We start from the raw sequence: 16,812 nt of genomic DNA, 5'->3' as shown, positions 1-16,812 counted from the left end.
TGTCATCTGATGCTCCAATTAGGAGCCTTATAGCAGTAAAAACACTGCTGTGTTTATATTTTCAGCATGCTGTCTACTTAGGATTGTTACTCCCACAAACTGTTGTTTTGCAAGATAAGTTAGTGTTCTGAGTCTAGAATAGATTCAAAAAGTTTTGGAAAAATGTTTCTATTGGAAGTACAGATGAATCAATTCTAAAACTGAAAAAAAAATGAATTTTTAAGTTCTGATGCTTTTTGTGATGGGGTCTAAAATATCTATTTCAGGATATAGTTTCCAATGTTACTTTTCATTAGGCCAATACAATGAGAGAGGCAAGACCCAAACYAGGATTTCTGAGGTGAAAAACTTAATACATCTACCTATTACATGCTACAAACATGCACAGGAACATTATTTCTTTCTGTTTTAAGTGGAAGACAGAGGCAAGGGGTAGGGGAATGGAACTGCAGTAATTTCTTTGATGTCTGATAGGAATGGATTCCTCATATTGATAACTACGTAACATTTAGTGAATTAACTCTGGAGAGGTGGACTCCTGTGGATTGCTAGCTGACTTCACTAAACACTCAGGTTTAAAAACAACTTGCCTCATAGTTTTAAATACTGATGACTTTGCTTCTGAACTTGTTTTTCATGCCAGACTTGTGGAGGTGGAACTTTTTTCCTGCTTCATGATGATGGCTAATGTAGCAGTAAATGTATGTTGTCTTGACAGAAATCAATAAAAACTCTGATTCTGAGCAGTAAGACTTACTGGGAGAATGGAATTACTGAGTTACTAATGTATTTCTGACCAGTGACATTGTAGCTTTATCTCTTACTCCCTCTTTAAATATACAAGACAACAATGATGTTCTGGAGTTTTGTGTGTCCAAGCTTTCATAAAGCTTATTAACTGACTTTTTAAATGGCAGATTGGCTTGTCATTTTTAGTACTCTTAAAAGCAACCCTAACATTGCACAGATATCTAGTACCTGTCTTACTCCATGACTGAGGGATCTGGTATCTCTGTCCTTTGAAATACTGTACTTAAAAAGACACCAAATTCATTGGATCCAAATATTTAAGGTTCAGTCTACTATGTTATCTTTCATCTTCAAGGACTTGCCTATGGCTGTCTCTTCCACACTGACCCTGTCTTTTAGTACCCTTAACTTCCTTGACAGCTGTAATTAATAAAATATCATCTGTTCCAAATGACTTGTTTCTTTTGTTTGGTTTTCTTTTTTTGATGCTCTAAACYTGCTTGAGGTACTAGTGATTAGATTCAGCACAGAAATCTTGGACTGTATGCAAGTCTATTCTATAGTTTAATTACTGCCTTTTCTACTGTGACCCTTAGGGGTTCTTTAGATAGACTTTTGCTAAGATGTGAAAACCAGTAGGCTGGTGTCTTAGTGAGGAAAACTATAAATCTTACCTCTCCTTCCACTGACTGGGCACTTATTGCCCTGAATCTCCAGTACAAAACTTACCTATGTTTGCAGTTACCTTTGTTCTTTACCTGGATCAGCCAAATATGTTTTTGTTTCTTAGCATAGTAACACTTCTAAGTTTTATTTATAGATAACATGCATTTATTTGTTGCAATAAGTTATTAAATTGAGTTGCTGATGCTATCTTCCAGTGCTTTTAAATAAGTGTTAGCTTACCATTTGAAAAATGGAAGTGCAGTCAGCCTAGCTTAGATTCCCTTTTCTTTCTAGGGTATATGGAATGACTATAGCATACAATCAATAAGATATCCTTATGCTCTGTAAAAGAGTACATAAAGCAAATTTGTTTTAATAATTCTATTAGATGAAACAAATGAGGAAACTTTTTTTTTTTTCCTCAAAGACCCCAAAAAGTTTAACTGAGACTATTCTAGATGCCTCTGAAGCAATCAGGATGTCCTGACTTGTTAAAATCAGACTTGTTTTGCATACACAGCCTGACTGACTTGAACTGATCTTATTCCCGAGCTTGAATGGTCTGCATTTGTTACCAAGGCTGAAACTTTTGAGGAAGAACTGGCCTTCTTAGTATTAATCTTGTGTGTCTGCTGCATCTTAAACACCACATTGAATTTGGTCTTTCTGGTCTGCAGGTGTCATTTATGATAATTACCAATGTGCAAAGTAGAGAGAATTACGTGTAGGTAGCAGAATTCTATATAGCTGTCATAGATGTGTCACATCTTTCTTGGTGTTTCTTAGAATCTGTTTTCTAAAATGTGATTATTTTAGATGGCACATGAAGATTGTATTTTTGTACAGGTCAGCACTCTGCTTGTGAACTCATAACTTTATTACAGAACATACATAACTAATTTCATCCAGTAGTGTATTTTCTATTATTATTTTAAACTTCCTTCTACTTTCTGATTGTGTGGCCTTCAGGGCTTCCTGCAGTTTGTCTGCACTGACCAATCTCCTTAAGGATTCAAATATTTCTTCCTACTGCTCTTGTAGAACACCTTTTTACCCTCCCTCCTTCCTTCTTTCCCTTCCCCCCAGCAAAYTTTCCTCACAAAAATCCCTGTTGGCTGGTGCAAAATAAAACTGYCTTTTCCCTTCACTTCTCTGCTTGCTTGTGTGCTATTTTTCCTATATCAAATGAATGTCAGTGGGACTAGACCTTGGAGGCAGACTCAAATTCGTCTCTTCTGGGTACATACAGCCAAAAACATTGGTCATATCTTTGAACTGCCTAAATAGAGCTTTAGGTATCCAAGTTAATGATTCAAAGATGCTGTGGTTATGTGGTCCTAAATAATGTCCTAGTAAGAAATTGTTCTGATGCTTTGGATTTTTCGGATAAGTTACCTATAAACTACAGGTTACCTTTAAATTATATATATATATATTTTTTCTTAAAATAAGCTGTAACTTTATATGCTGAAGAATCTCTATTGCCTATGCAATCCTCTTGCTTGGTATGCATCCTGTTCCTTGAAAAGAATAGCTGCCTCATTCATGCAACAAGGTAGACATGCTGAATGGCTCAACATACTGAGAGAGATGATTATCATCAACTATCATTTAGTTTCTACACTGAGTGATAAAGGTTAGATGGTAGAAGAAAGGATGGTTTCCTTCTTAAAATGAGGTAATGCCGTTTCAAGAGTTGGATTCTGTTCCTGCCTCAACTGTGGTGTGTTGTCTTGTATGTAATATCTTTCTCTTTTTGTATTCTGCAGGCTTATTCTAGCAGCTAATAGAGATGAATTTTACCACAGACCATCCAAATCGGCAGATTTTTGGGATGGCAACAATGAAATCCTTAGCGGTATGCAGCTGTTTTGTAACTGTTGTTTTGACTAGCTTTCATATACTTTATAAAGGAATCATTAGGAATGCAAAAACACAGGCTGTAAAATATTCTGTTCCCTCATACTTCTGAGGAAAATATTTCATGAAATTTGACAGATGAATTGTGTTGCTATTGTGTTATTTTTGTTTTAACTTCTTAATCCTTGAAGCTATTTGGTAACAATATGATACCATTAGTTCTGGGGAGGTAGATACCCAGGAACTTGAATGTTTTTTTAGTTTTATGTTTTTTAATTGACTTGAGTTTGAGCAGTGCAATGGAAATTAAATTTTCCATCGCAGCCAGTTGTTTCATTATTTTTTTAGATGCAGCAAAACATTTTTCTTAGAATTAGTTACTCTACACACTCATTGACTTGAGTCAGTTGAAATTGTGAAGCTGAGCCTCCTGAAAGTGAATTAGTAATTTATAGGTGACAGAATGGCTTTAGTTATTGACCTGCCAGGTTATTAGCTTTCTGCTTTCATGTTGCTCAGTTGACAGTCACCCAATTGTCTGGTCCTCTTTAGTATGGAATCTGTCTTTATATGCTTGCTTTTAAGTATAACTAATACTTCCTTTTCTCAGAGACAAAAATGAAGCTGTGGAAGACAAAGCATTGTTTAAATACTAGATTCTGCCTTTGCAAAGACTGTTATTGTCAGGGAGGTCTGTGAGGATAAGCTGCTTCTACTGCACTGTAGCCTCCTCCTGGCTGATGTTTCAGATTTCTGACAGACTGGATGCTGTTTCCCCTGTTATGTAGTGGGTTAGAAAACAAACCCCACTATCTTGAAATCTGAAAAGCCTTAAACTTTAATGCCTTTGTCTGTTTTGACTGAATCTGGCACAAGAAACTGGTGTATTCTTTGTTCAGGAGTTTATCTGTGAAAAGTCTCYTCAGTATACTCTCTTGAGATAACATTAACTCAAGCAATTCAGAAAAAAATCAAATTTATTCCTTGACTWAGCATTGACTTTTTTTATTCTTACAACAATATTACAAAACAGGAATTGTTCTGTTAGCCATTGGACGTTGGCCAATGTGGCTGTATGTATCTTCTTTCATGTGCCCCACAGTTAAGGTAGGCAACAGTAGTAAAAGTGTTCTTTAAAGATCTGACATGATTAAACTTAATATTGAGATTTTGGATACTGAAGAAAGTTTCTGAATAAGGGTCCAAAACCTTGACTTAGCCTTCTAGTGAAAACTGCCTTACGACACTATAATGCAGAATTAAAAGGTTTGTAATAGTATGCATATTTATGTAGAAACACATCTCCTTTTCCATTAAATGCCTGGTGCTTAACATGAGCTCATTGCAAATACGTGGTGTTTTTTTAGCTTATGCTCTGATAGAAGTGTTTTTTGATTTAGTAATGCAAATTACTGTTACTTCAGTCCAAGATTTGTCTTGAGTCTAATTCACTTTACGTTGTTCTTGTTGTATCCAGAAATATTAGTTACAAATAAATTGTTTTTCTGAGGTATTTGTCTGGATTAACATATATGTTCTGAGCCTGCCTAAAGTTTATTTATATCTTAGCATATTGGCACATCTTATTTTTAAATGTAATTTGCTCATTCTTTCTCATGTGTTATTGCAGTATCTTTGAAGGTATTAACTAGTGTGGAATTGGGTCAATTTCTTACTGGGTCAATAGGTTCAACAGTTTTGTACCTACTGATTTCATCCAGCCCCATCAAGACTTAAGACTTCATTAAGAAACTGTGACTTAAACTTAAGATTTTTTTTAAATGAATGAAATGACCTAACTCTTGTTTGTTCCACTAGGGCTGGATATGGAAGAAGGAAAAGAAGGTGGGACATGGTTAGGAATCAGTAAAAAAGGCAAGATGGCAGCCCTAACAAACTATATGCAGCCAAAGATTGACAAAGATGCAAAAGGAAGAGGTATGAAGGACTAGAAATGGGAAAAAGAAAGCACGCAGACAAGTCTGGGTGTCTTAGTGAAATAAAATGCCAGTTACAATATTAATATACACTTTAAAACCATTCTATTGGGCCACAAAATGGTATTAAGTGATAAGTCTACTTGACTTGGCTAATGGCATTGTAATCAAACAAGGAAAAGTAAAACAAGATATAGTGTCTAGACTTTAAGTTGGTTATACACAGACAAGAAATGCAGCATCAACTGTCTCTTAACACTCAAAACTGGACAAGGGTTCAATTGATTTTCTTCACTTTTCTTAGTTTACACTAGACTTTAAGTGTGTTATGTTCTTGTTCAAAYAATAATGAAGGGTAGTGGTGCAACTTGGGTCATACTAAAGATTAGGCTAAAAGGTGATAGTAGTCTCTTCTCACACAGTGATGAATCAGAGTAGCAGAAATAGAAGAAAAACACTTCTGAAAGAGCATGTCTGTTTTTAAAGTAAAAATGGATTTGTTTGTAGTTGTCKTGTGGGACTGTAGCGGGAATATATTGTAGTGGGCAAACGCAATATTGTACAGAAACAAATGGACCATGTCATTTGTATTTCATTTTAGGTCATATCAGGGAACTGAAGCAAGACGGAAAATAGGAAGTTTGGCAAAGTGGGAGGAGAGGAAGTGCACATCATGTAAAGAATAGTTAATAAATGACTTCTGTACAACTGAGCTCTTAACTAAGAGTTCTTTCTCAAAATAAAAATTGAGTTCTTAATTTGAGCTTGATACAAAACCTTAAGTTTTTAAAGGTTATTTTTCACTGATATTAATGCCATTGGTAGCAGGAATCTTATGTATATCACTTTGTTTCAGCAAGCCTACCAGAATAGTCATTTCACATGTCCACGTTGCTCTATGTACTTCTTTCTTAGGTGCTCTTGTAGCAAACTTCTTGACTTCAGATCTGGACAGCTATTCTTACTTGAAGAAAGTTTCAGTAGAAGGACATCTTTACAATGGATTTAACTTAATAGCGGCTGACTTGAAGTAAGTCTACAAAACATCACAGTTTAAATATTAAAGGAAAAAAATAGCGATGAAGTGCATATAATTGTAAGCACGGAAGTTTAACAATATACGAGTTGATCACAGACTAAAGCTAGAGCTCTTTTTTGCTGATTGGCATATAAAGGCATGCTGTTACTCTAGACATAACATTGTTTTTTCATCTTACGGTTACCTTATTCTAATCACTGCTTTCTCCAAAACGTTTTGCAGCTTTTCTAATAGGCCATAATCAATCTTTTTATTTTTCTCTGAAGACTGTCTTGTTTTGAAGATGACAAAACCTTGGCTACATATCTTACTCAGAAAYGTAGACACATTTGTCTAATTATAAACCTCTTTATCCTCATTTTTAAGATTTTTCAACTGTCAGATTGTTGATGTTGACTGAAGATTTGGCTTAAAATGTAATGTCTGCTGTAGGTTTGAAGGGGAAAAAGCTTACACTAGAAAAGACCAAGAAAAATATCATATAAAAAATTGTTCTTGACCAGATGGTGCATCCATGCAGAATTTATCAACAGTTAATGTACTGTAACCTCAAGATTTGGCTGACAAGCTGTGACTTGAGAGATCAGTTCTAGCACTGGAGCAGGAAAAGAAGACAGAAGAAAATCACTTTAGTGATCACTGAAGTGTGGAAGTACAAACTTGATCAGCTCAGCAAAATATACTTGAACTATCAATTAAATGAGAAGACTAGGGAGAGGAAAAAAGTGGTGAAAAAGGTAATGATTTGGTAATGAGTATCRAAAGCTGTGACTGACTAAATGGTTAAAGCTGCTATTGCCTTTCAGGCAACTGCTTAGATTTGACAGATGGTATGTGAGATACTAGACGTCCTGGCAATATGGAAAAACAGAGCATGATAAAAGAGAAAACAAATGAGGAAATAGTTACACCTCCTTTTTAGCTCAGGTTCTGACTGGAGTTGTTACTTGCCAATGGAGAACAAAAGTCAAAAGCTCTTTGCAGTGGTTGCCAAGTCAGGTGAACAAGGACAGCTCAGGTAGATGGAGAATGAGAATAGAACAGACAAAGTGATGGCCTGAATGTCTATTGAATAGAAAACAACACATTACAGGAATCAACTGTATCAAAGGAAAGCCTGAACCCAAACACAGTTCATGTGTCTTCATCTTAGATGGTAACTTAGACCCTGCAAGTCTCTGAATTATTGCAGTGCTGTGAAAACAATGAAGGAGGTTGGAGTTAATCACATGTAGGGAACAAGTCTGTGATTTCCATGTGATTTCCATAGAATTCTTATGTCAAAAAATACTTTGGAAGAATGTCCAGAAAGATAGCGTTAGTGCTTTGAGTTAATAAATTGGTACTTGTTAAAGGATTCTGGTTTTTTTCATTTGTTTTTGTGCAATTGAATCTATTATAGTGTAAACTCTTTCCTTAAGAGGTATCCTTCAAGGGTAAAGATAGGCAGACAGTGTGTAAAGTGTTCAATGCTTACTATGCCTACTTGCATATGAGATATGAAAAACAGCAAACAGGAAGAGAGTGTATTCATTTAAAATAAGCTGGGAGGGGAGGGACACTGTATGAAAATGTAATGGATCATAGTTTCAAGGAAACTGGATTAAAGTTTCACGTGCATTTAACATAACCATTTTGTGTTATGTAGGGGAAAATACATAAAATTTCTTGTCTGTGGAATTTTACTAATCTCCAGTTGGTGGTAGTAATTGTTTTATTAACTTTTTATCACCTAAGATAAGAAGTAACTAGTTGTATTAATAGGTGTTGCAATGGCAGGTAACTTACTAATGGTGGGAGACATACCACTTTACAAATGAATTTCATAGATACTTCCTGGTGAGACAAAATTGTAGACAATGGGAATCTTGAGTTTAATCCTAAATCCATTAGGAAAATGTGCTTTAATAGTTATAGCTCTTTAGAAAAAGAGTTGTATTTGTACTTTTGAGACTTTAGCTTTTGTATCCCAGCTTCTTATCCTACTTTTTAACAGAGTTTTTCTTCCTTCAGGGTACCCCACTGTTGTTTAACAGTTTGGAGAGGTCTGATGGACTTGAAGCAGTCTGATGTCTAATATTGTGCTGCCTCACAGTAGTAGGAGCTATTGCATGGAAAGCTCTGACCCTCAAAAGCACACCTATATGGTGCCTAGAAATTAAAACTGCTGTGTCTTTGTGGGGTGCACAAGCAAGTGTCTCCTATTCCTTTTGTGCCTGAGTGGTGGCATGCTGTGGCAGGGTGAGAACAACTGAAAGCTTTTAAGGTGGTCCTGTCCAAATGACTGCATCACTAATTTTTGCTGAAACATGAAAAAATCAACATGTTGCAAACACATTAACTTCATTAAGTTTCAGTAGCTGAAGGACCTTACATATTTGATTACAGTCAATCTGGTTGGCACAACTTTCTCTGATATACATGCATATATATATGCACAAGTATGCTCATTTTCTTTGCATTATGCCTGATTCAGAAGAGTGGAGATGCATGGCTAAGGCACTTCCAGGCTATGTAACAATTGTTACTTGCATAATTCATGATCGTAAGCAGTTTAATAAGCAAAGAGCACATTACAGCTTTGGCAAACCTGCAGAAGTGTAATTTTGAGACCTTGCACCATCAACAGTTCAGTTCTCTTCTCCCATTTATCTTTTCTGTGTGCTTCTAGGAAACCACATACACTTAGAGCAGAACACGATAACATTTACTGGTTTTAGTGATAGTGTGCTAGAAGTTATTTTTTTTACTAACTGTGACCTTCTGTTTGCATCTTTCACTTTCTGTATTAGATGGAAATCTGGTGTGCAGGTTGTTCATGCTCATTGTCAGTTGTTTGTCTCCTTTGCCTGCAACAAATTGTTTTAGACAAAGTTCTAAAATAAAAAGTTGTAAATTAAATAGAACTTTTATTCCAAGTTCTAGGTATGAACGTGTAAAGGCAGACTCGTGCTGCCTATGAAGATAACAGGAGTGCATTTATTTGCTTTTGTCTGCTTAGGAATAATGTATAGGTTATGTTTCCAGAAGTTAATCCAGAGGCAGATCCAGCAATTTCAGAGTTGCTCTCCTTCTGTTATTTGTATTCTGTACTTGACAAAATTCATTATCCCACCAGGAGACTTCCCCAAAATTTTTCTGTTAGTTAATTATACTGTGCTTAGTGGAGTTTGACTTTTCTTACTGCTCTGTATTGCTGCCTGGAGAGCTTTCAAACAATAGGAGACTCTGTAAATCAAAAGATGACAAAAGAAATAATCTTACACTTTCAAGCAAACATGATACTCAAGCTGCTGATTTAACAAGAAGTAAGCAACTAAGAATTTTTGTTCTAATTTAGATGTGTATAGTCATAATGTTAGCATAATARCATTATAATAGATTTCGACATTATTCTATGCTATTGCAATCATTTTTGGTTTTATTTTTTCTTCTCTGTATTATGATGACAGCATGCTAGATGATACAGGTGCAATGATGTGAGAAAGGAATCTGGAAACCACCTTAATGATTGTAGAATCTGGATGATTATTTCTTCAGTGTTGTATCCCTTCTATCTCAAAGAACATGCATGTTCTTTGACACTGTGATACATTTGCTCTGTGGTACCATGTGTTGTCAACTTTATACACTTGAATCACTTTTGTTTTTTAATGACTGAATAGAACAGAGAAACTTGTTTCTTAATTTTCTAATCTCTTCAGTTCATCTTTTTGGTGTACCTGCTTAAGTATAGGAGTATTGAATACTAATCCTATTATGCTAAATGTACATTTATGCTGAATGTGTCGCGTATGGCATACAGTCTGTTTAGAGACTTGAGTAAATGCAGAATTAGCCTCTAATAGTATGATATTTCTGTGGTTCTGACTATTGATAGGTTTGACTGAAGAACAAGGTTATCCAGGCTGGACTGGTTTCTTAGGAAATGTCTGCTTAAGATTCAGAGTGGTTATTTCTGCTGCTGTAGTAATATCTGAAGTATTTGTGAACTGCTTTTGCTGATGATCAGGACATTATTTCTGTTCTGGGGAAACTTGCTTTTTTGTCCAACAAATTTGGTTATTGCAGTTGCACAGATTTTCATGGTTATCTCAAACTTGCATTGAGGTTGTGACAGCATCTCAATCAAGTTTTGTATTGCCAAGTGTGTATTTCAGACTGCCCTGAAGGGCAAACTGACATGACAGCCTCTTGTCACTATCCCATGAATTTAGAGTCTCTGACACTGGAGCCCATATTGTTAGTCTGCAGTAAAATCACTGTTTGTGGAGTGGATGGATGGTCCTGTTGAATTCCAGTTAAAACAGCAGATCTGCCAAAATAATGCGGTTAGAAGGTGGGAAAATTTTTTAATTGAAATCTACAGTTGGTTAGGTAGCAGCATCACTGCTGAGGTAAGGACAACAAAGCAAATTGAAGGAACTTCAAATATCTGTGTCTCTGAGAAAGTATAGATTCCAAAAGAATGTAGAAGAGATGGCTTGGGAGGCAAAAGTTAACTGGACTGTTGATGGTGCAGAACCTCAAGATTAAAACACCTGAACAGTGAATGAGGGTTCAGGAACATCAGCTGACTTGTTCGGTGTGATTATCAAGACGGGAGGATTTGATTACTCTCCTGAGATTAGATTTAGAAGCCTTTCCAGGGAAAAGCGAGATATGGCTAGACAGCTGCTTAGGAAAGAATGCAGGAGGATAAGCTGTCATGACTGGTAAGCTCGCTTACACTTCTTTTCATCTATTGTCTATCCTAATACCACCTTCTGCAGGGCACATCTGTCCTACCTCTTGTCACTCTGAAAATGGTCCAGTCCTCTAATGCATTCTGTACTACTGCCTTTGAAGTGTTTGCACTTAGATGCTCATTTGTTTGTGAGTCTTATGAACCAGTTCAATATTGAGAGAATGAAGAAAAACTCTGAAAAACTGCCCTGTTTTTTATTCTATTTCTTCCCTGTAGTATCAGCCTTTGCCTGGCTCAAAATATTTGTGCAAAACCAAAGAAACATATTTCAAAACTGACCAAATCACTGAATAATGTTTTAAAGCAGATGTGATATCCTGTGAATATCTAGCAGTATTTTTTGCCGTTTTATTTGGTGGTACGGGGTATATGTACAGAAATGCTTGGGCTTTGTGGGTTTCTTTTTAAGCTTTAGAACAAAGTTTTCTGATTAACTCATGAACAATGCAGAGAAGCAAATTAATCTGTGAATCACGTAGCTCCGTTGAAACTGCTCTTCAGCATTTCAAGCTGCCAACTTGATCTTTTTTTGTTTGCAAAAAAATGCATGTGCACAGATTATCTGTAAAGCAACCTAAAATTCTTATATTGTAGTATATCTACATATATATTTGTATATATCTGTAGTATATCTACCCTGTTAGAAGATTACAGCTCAGTGCCCAAAGCAGTGATAACCAGACCCTTCAGAGCTACATTACTTTGCTACTTTTCCCTTTCTTATTCTGGTTATTTTTGTTGACTGTGATAGGACCTGCCTTGAAGTTGAAGCAAGGCAAGGGTGCATGTGGACATTGTTTAATTTCATCCATGTTAAAATAATTTTGAACTCTTGCTTAATGTTGCTGTGAAACATATTACTGCGATTTATGCTGTCTAGAATAGTAACTGTTGCTTAGGTATTGAGGGGGAATTACATATCTAAGGAGATAATCTGTGGGTGGATTCAATTTTTTTCTACTGTCAACTACAGCTGAGACTTAATGTCTGCTGGGTCCTGTTGTTGTCATCATTTTAATCATGCCTTTATCAATTCTCCAGCAAAAYTTATATCTGTATTTGTGAAGCAGGAAGGGGAAGAAATCCAAGTCCAGGCCAGCATTTTGATGTTGTTGTGGAATCAAGTTTAAAGTGACTTTTCATCTTGGCTTCTGCCCTGGTGGTGTTCAGTACTGAGTAGCTGTAAACAGTAGAAAAGAAATACAGAGCCAAATGATAATAGAAGGAGTAACCGTGCACTGGACTCAATTTTGGACTCTTGGAAGGTTTCAGTCTTTCTGACAAAACAGTTCCCTTTGTAAGACAACAGCAGCTTTCTAATGGGGAGGGATGTGTAACAGAAAATGCACATCTAGGAGAATGTGGAGTGTAGAAACAATAAGAYGCAGATGTCCTGAATTAGTGACCCTGTGGTTTGTAAGTATTCCTCATCTTTTTGTTAACTCCAGGGGATCTTATTAGTGAATTTCTCAGTCACAAGATTCTCAGAACAGGTGGTAGATAATATTCTTTCACATTAAAAAGCCATTGAAAAGGAAGTCAGCAGTGACTTCTTATTCAGCATGAGTTCTCCTTTATGACAAGGCTTACCTTATAGTTGCCTTCAAGGGCTTGTTTGGGCAATTCTTCTCATCACGGAGGTCTCAAAGTAGATTTTTAGAGAAAGAGGGAGTGTACTACTCTGAACTCTTCTCTTGGTAGCTCTTCTTAAAGCAGTTAGAGGTTTAGCAATCTGAAGAGAGCATCAAATTCACCAATAAAGTAACTTTTTGAAATGCTGGTGTCTTAAATGGAAAAACAATGACCTTAATGATTTTACTTTTTTTAATACATGTTTGCAGTATGTTAGTAATTGCTACTGCTATTTTTTTAAGATCTTCAAGGAACTTTTAATGATCCAAGTAATTCTTGGCTTTTTGAACACTTAGGTTTTACTGATCTTGTGTTATGTATATACTGCTCTCAAGTTTAATCAGTCCCACTACTTTGCAGGAATTGTTTCTAAGCCTACATATTTAAATACTTCAGAGACAAAGCATCACAATGAATAGTGGAATGTGTGTAGCAATCCATTTATTTTGTTCTTGTGTCTGTCAAAAAAGAAGCTCTTAAATCAATATTCTTTGTCTGGATAACTTCTATAGATGGAAAGTTTTTTTTAATATTTATGTAAACTTTAACACCATTTATATTTTAAAGTAATTGAACTGCTTTCTGCAGAAAACTTTCCTTCCACTTATACAGGTCTTATTGAATAGATTGTAGGATTCAGGAACATTGAAGTAATATTGTGCTTTGTTTTCTGTTAACCCTGGTTTTTGTTTTTCTCCTAATAATGCAAACAGATTTAAAAGCAAAAAAACAAAAAAAAAACCCAAAACACACACTTTCTGTTAGCACCAACAAGCCAGTTTGTGCAGTGACTGACAAGTAATTACTGCAGCAAACTGCTCACCTTAATGGCAGCATTGGCCATAACAAACTTCTGTTTGCATGGTCAGAATATAGTTGAGTATTGTGATGGTAACACACATCTGTTATGTGCTATTGTGCAACTTGGCCTTTCTATTTTTACTTGCGGTTTAGTTCTCCTCTGCTTATTCTTTGGTTATATTGTATTAACTAGTTTTTATGGATAGGTGACTTTTCAAAGTACTACTTTTTGCTTTTTGAGATACAATATAAAAGATTTTTCCATGAAACATGCTAATTCAGCAACTTGAGGTAATGTAAAATACTGTATCTGCACATCACTTTTTCTACGCCACTGAAAATGTGTTGTGTTAGCATACTCTATTGTGAGCATATGACTTCTAGTGTCTTAGCGTGTAACTGGGTCCAAGAACATCAGGCTGGTCTGTTAATGACAACTCAGCCCAATGCGCTCTTATTTTAGCTGCCAAGGGATTCTTTGTAACATTAGTACTAATATGTGCAAACTGTAAATGTATCCTTCAAAATCAGGTTTGTAGGAAGGTGTCTGACAGTATTAAATGGACACACATCATACAGATTGGTATCATTTCATGCAAGCTATTAACTGGCCACAAAAAAAAATATAAAGAATGCTGAGAAGATGTAATACGATCAGTCACTCAGCTGTGAGCATGCATGCTGCAGCAGCCTGAACAGGGTCCAAGCAATGAGGAAGGAAGCACTGTTGAGAGCTTTCTTAGGATGTAAGAAAACAAGTCCTGTACRTGTGAGGATGAGTAGTTGAAAGAAATTTGGGCATAGCCTTTGCTTATTCTACTTCTGGATTAAGTATATGTAAAACACTTCTTGCCTTGTATTTCATTCAAAGTCTTAGTTAATAGTGACTCCATAGAATTTAGCTCTAAAGCAGGAGTCTGATTGCTGTCTACCTGTCTTGAGACCTGTGCTAGATACTATCCAAGTGTTTCAATGTGAGAAATTAAAATAGGCTATTTATAGGCAAGGGTTACAGATCAACACTGATTGTTCTACCATATATTTAGAAGGGATTTTACTTAGGAAAACTTGAGATTATTCAATGAATACTTTAGGAACTGGGATAGTTCTTCAGATTGCAATAAACGTATAACTTTCAGCTTGGGTGTAGACTTTATATAAATACGGACAGTTGTTTTGACTTACATACTGTTTGTAAAAACTGTGAAGGCCATAAYATGCTTCAAGGAAGATGATTAATGATACCTTTTTTCAAAGGTGTTARCTTTGAAATAACCAAACTCAAACATCTGCTCTGCATCCAAGATCTGTTGATGCTTTGAACTATTTGCTGTTTTGTTAAATAAGATCCCTGATGTCTCAGATATATAGCTTCCTGTTTGCAGCCAAGTAATGTATGGACTGGCTTCTCTGAATTTTTTTAAAGTTTCTTCTGTCTGCTTAAAAACAAACAAAACCAAAAAGAATAACACTGACAGAATCCAGTCAAGGGATGAATGCATGGGAGCATATTTCAAATACTATTAAAGTATGTATCAGTGTCTGTCTAGTTTAAATGCAAAATATCTCAATAACTTAACTGAAGGAACTAGTAATGGGAAAATAAAGATTTCTCACTTTGTGGCATGTTTATAAAAATAGATCCAGGAAATACAACTTCTACTCATCTTATTCTCTTATGTGAGTGTTTCTGCAGCCAAACATGCTGCCAAAAAAGTTGACTGAAACAGCATAGTGGGTGACTTTGTCTAGATATTTTCCCAACCCCTCCAGTAGTTTATTTCTAATACTTATGCTCATTCAACCAAAAAAAATGTCTAGAGAAAACAGCTGGTATTTTGATTGCTGTATTTAACTCCACAGGAACAAATTGTACACCAATTTTCTGTTTAATTTTGATTTAAGAACTTTTGTACATGAAACATTCTGAAGGAATAAAATGGAATTTCATTGCTCATAGGATTTGTTCTCCCACCTCTAGCTTTCAGCAGTATGTACTCGTATTCGTTGGAAAAATACCATGTTTTGCCCCATAGTATATTTAAAAGTAATTTTTAAAAAATAAAAACTTCGATCAAAAAACCCCACCAGCTCTTAACATTTAACAGATTCAACAGAATTGCACATACAACTTGGTATATGGTAGTAGAGCAAAAATGTGCATCTTACGAAAATCAGGAGAAAATTATTGGTCTGATCATATATTTCAGTTTTCTGCTTTCTTCCAGCTTCTTTCATTATATACTATTTAGATATTTCTAAAGCAAATATTCCAGAAGGGGGGAGGGGAACCTGACCTTTTCATAAACATGTTTTTTTTCACTGAATATAAATGTTTTTACTGAACTTGTCATAATTTGAATTGAACAAGTCAACACAGATGATGTATGCCTTACAGTTCACTGTCAGAATTTCTTTGAAAAGGTTGAAGGAGAAAAGAACTAGAGTAAATTTGTTTGTAGATGATCATATGACCCCAGTGCTTGGGCCAGATTTCTTTTTTTAAGTAAGAAATATTTTCAAAATTTAATCCTTTTCCTTTGTCTGGAAGCAGGACTGTTGGTTAATTTGCAAGCTCAGAAAAGCTCTAGTATCATTTCCCTTATTTAAAGATTAAATGTTTCTTATCCATACAAATAGGAGAAATTATTTATAGAAAAGCCTAGCCTCAGAGGCATTAACTTTTTAATTGAGGATTTTGTTGGTACTGAGGCTTTTTTCTTTTCCAGGAAATTATCATTAAAACCTCACTAATTTGGATAGTGTAGTAATAGAAGTTGTAGTGGCACAGAGATTCACAAGGACTTACATAGTTTAGTGTATCATATGAGGCCTTCTGTACCAAAACAACATCCCTTATTCATGTACTGCTTGACTTTGTTTGGGATTTTTTTTCCTCACACCATCCTGACAGTGTATAACTTCTGGGGAATTTGATTTGAAACTATTCAAAATATTTCCTAATCTTTTTAAAATAAGTAAGTAGTAAAAGTATTAAAGATTCAAGTGAAACTTTAAATTTAGCACATATCACAAATAATGCGTTCATATAAGAACTATAGTAGAAAATAGTAAAAATCTTCAGTGACACTCTGTGCAGGAAATAAGTATAATTAGTATTGTAATAGGAAAGGAGTGGTCAGTTGTGTCTTGTTGAAGCTGGAAGTGTTAGTTGTGATTCTGATGTGTGCAGTTGTCTGGAGAACTGGAGTGGTCAGTAGAGTCTTGAGATTGGCATAAGGTAGATTTGAACAAGGACCTTGAGATATACATACATATATATATATATATATATATATATAAATAAAATAAGGAAAGTAAATGTCTTTAAACCACTAGAGGACAGTTCACGAAGTGAGGGAATATGATACATTTCCTTT

The 16,812-nt window shown here is 35.4% G+C and overlaps 1 protein-coding gene across 2 annotated transcripts in view; it reads left to right on the top strand.

Annotated features, from left to right (window-relative positions):
• The window catches only part of TANGO2 (transport and golgi organization 2 homolog), a 41,522-nt gene that overhangs the window by 13,175 nt on the left and 11,535 nt on the right, over positions 1-16,812 (top strand). For both annotated transcript variants that reach the window (XM_085302690.1, XM_085302691.1), the window contains exons 3-5: positions 3,186-3,274; positions 5,095-5,214; positions 6,129-6,243. In XM_085302690.1, coding sequence (XP_085158816.1) covers positions 3,186-3,274; positions 5,095-5,214; positions 6,129-6,243 — 324 coding nt within the window. The remainder of the gene's footprint in view (positions 1-3,185; positions 3,275-5,094; positions 5,215-6,128; positions 6,244-16,812) is intronic.

The sequence above is a fragment of the Rhea americana genome, unplaced genomic scaffold, assembly GCF_003343005.1.
Source record: "Rhea americana isolate MKP2758 unplaced genomic scaffold, rheAme1 scaffold_191, whole genome shotgun sequence".
NCBI classification, from domain to species: domain Eukaryota; kingdom Metazoa; phylum Chordata; class Aves; order Rheiformes; family Rheidae; genus Rhea; species Rhea americana.
Note: the sequence above shows the minus strand (reverse complement) of the source record. Positions and strands in the feature narration are given on the sequence as shown.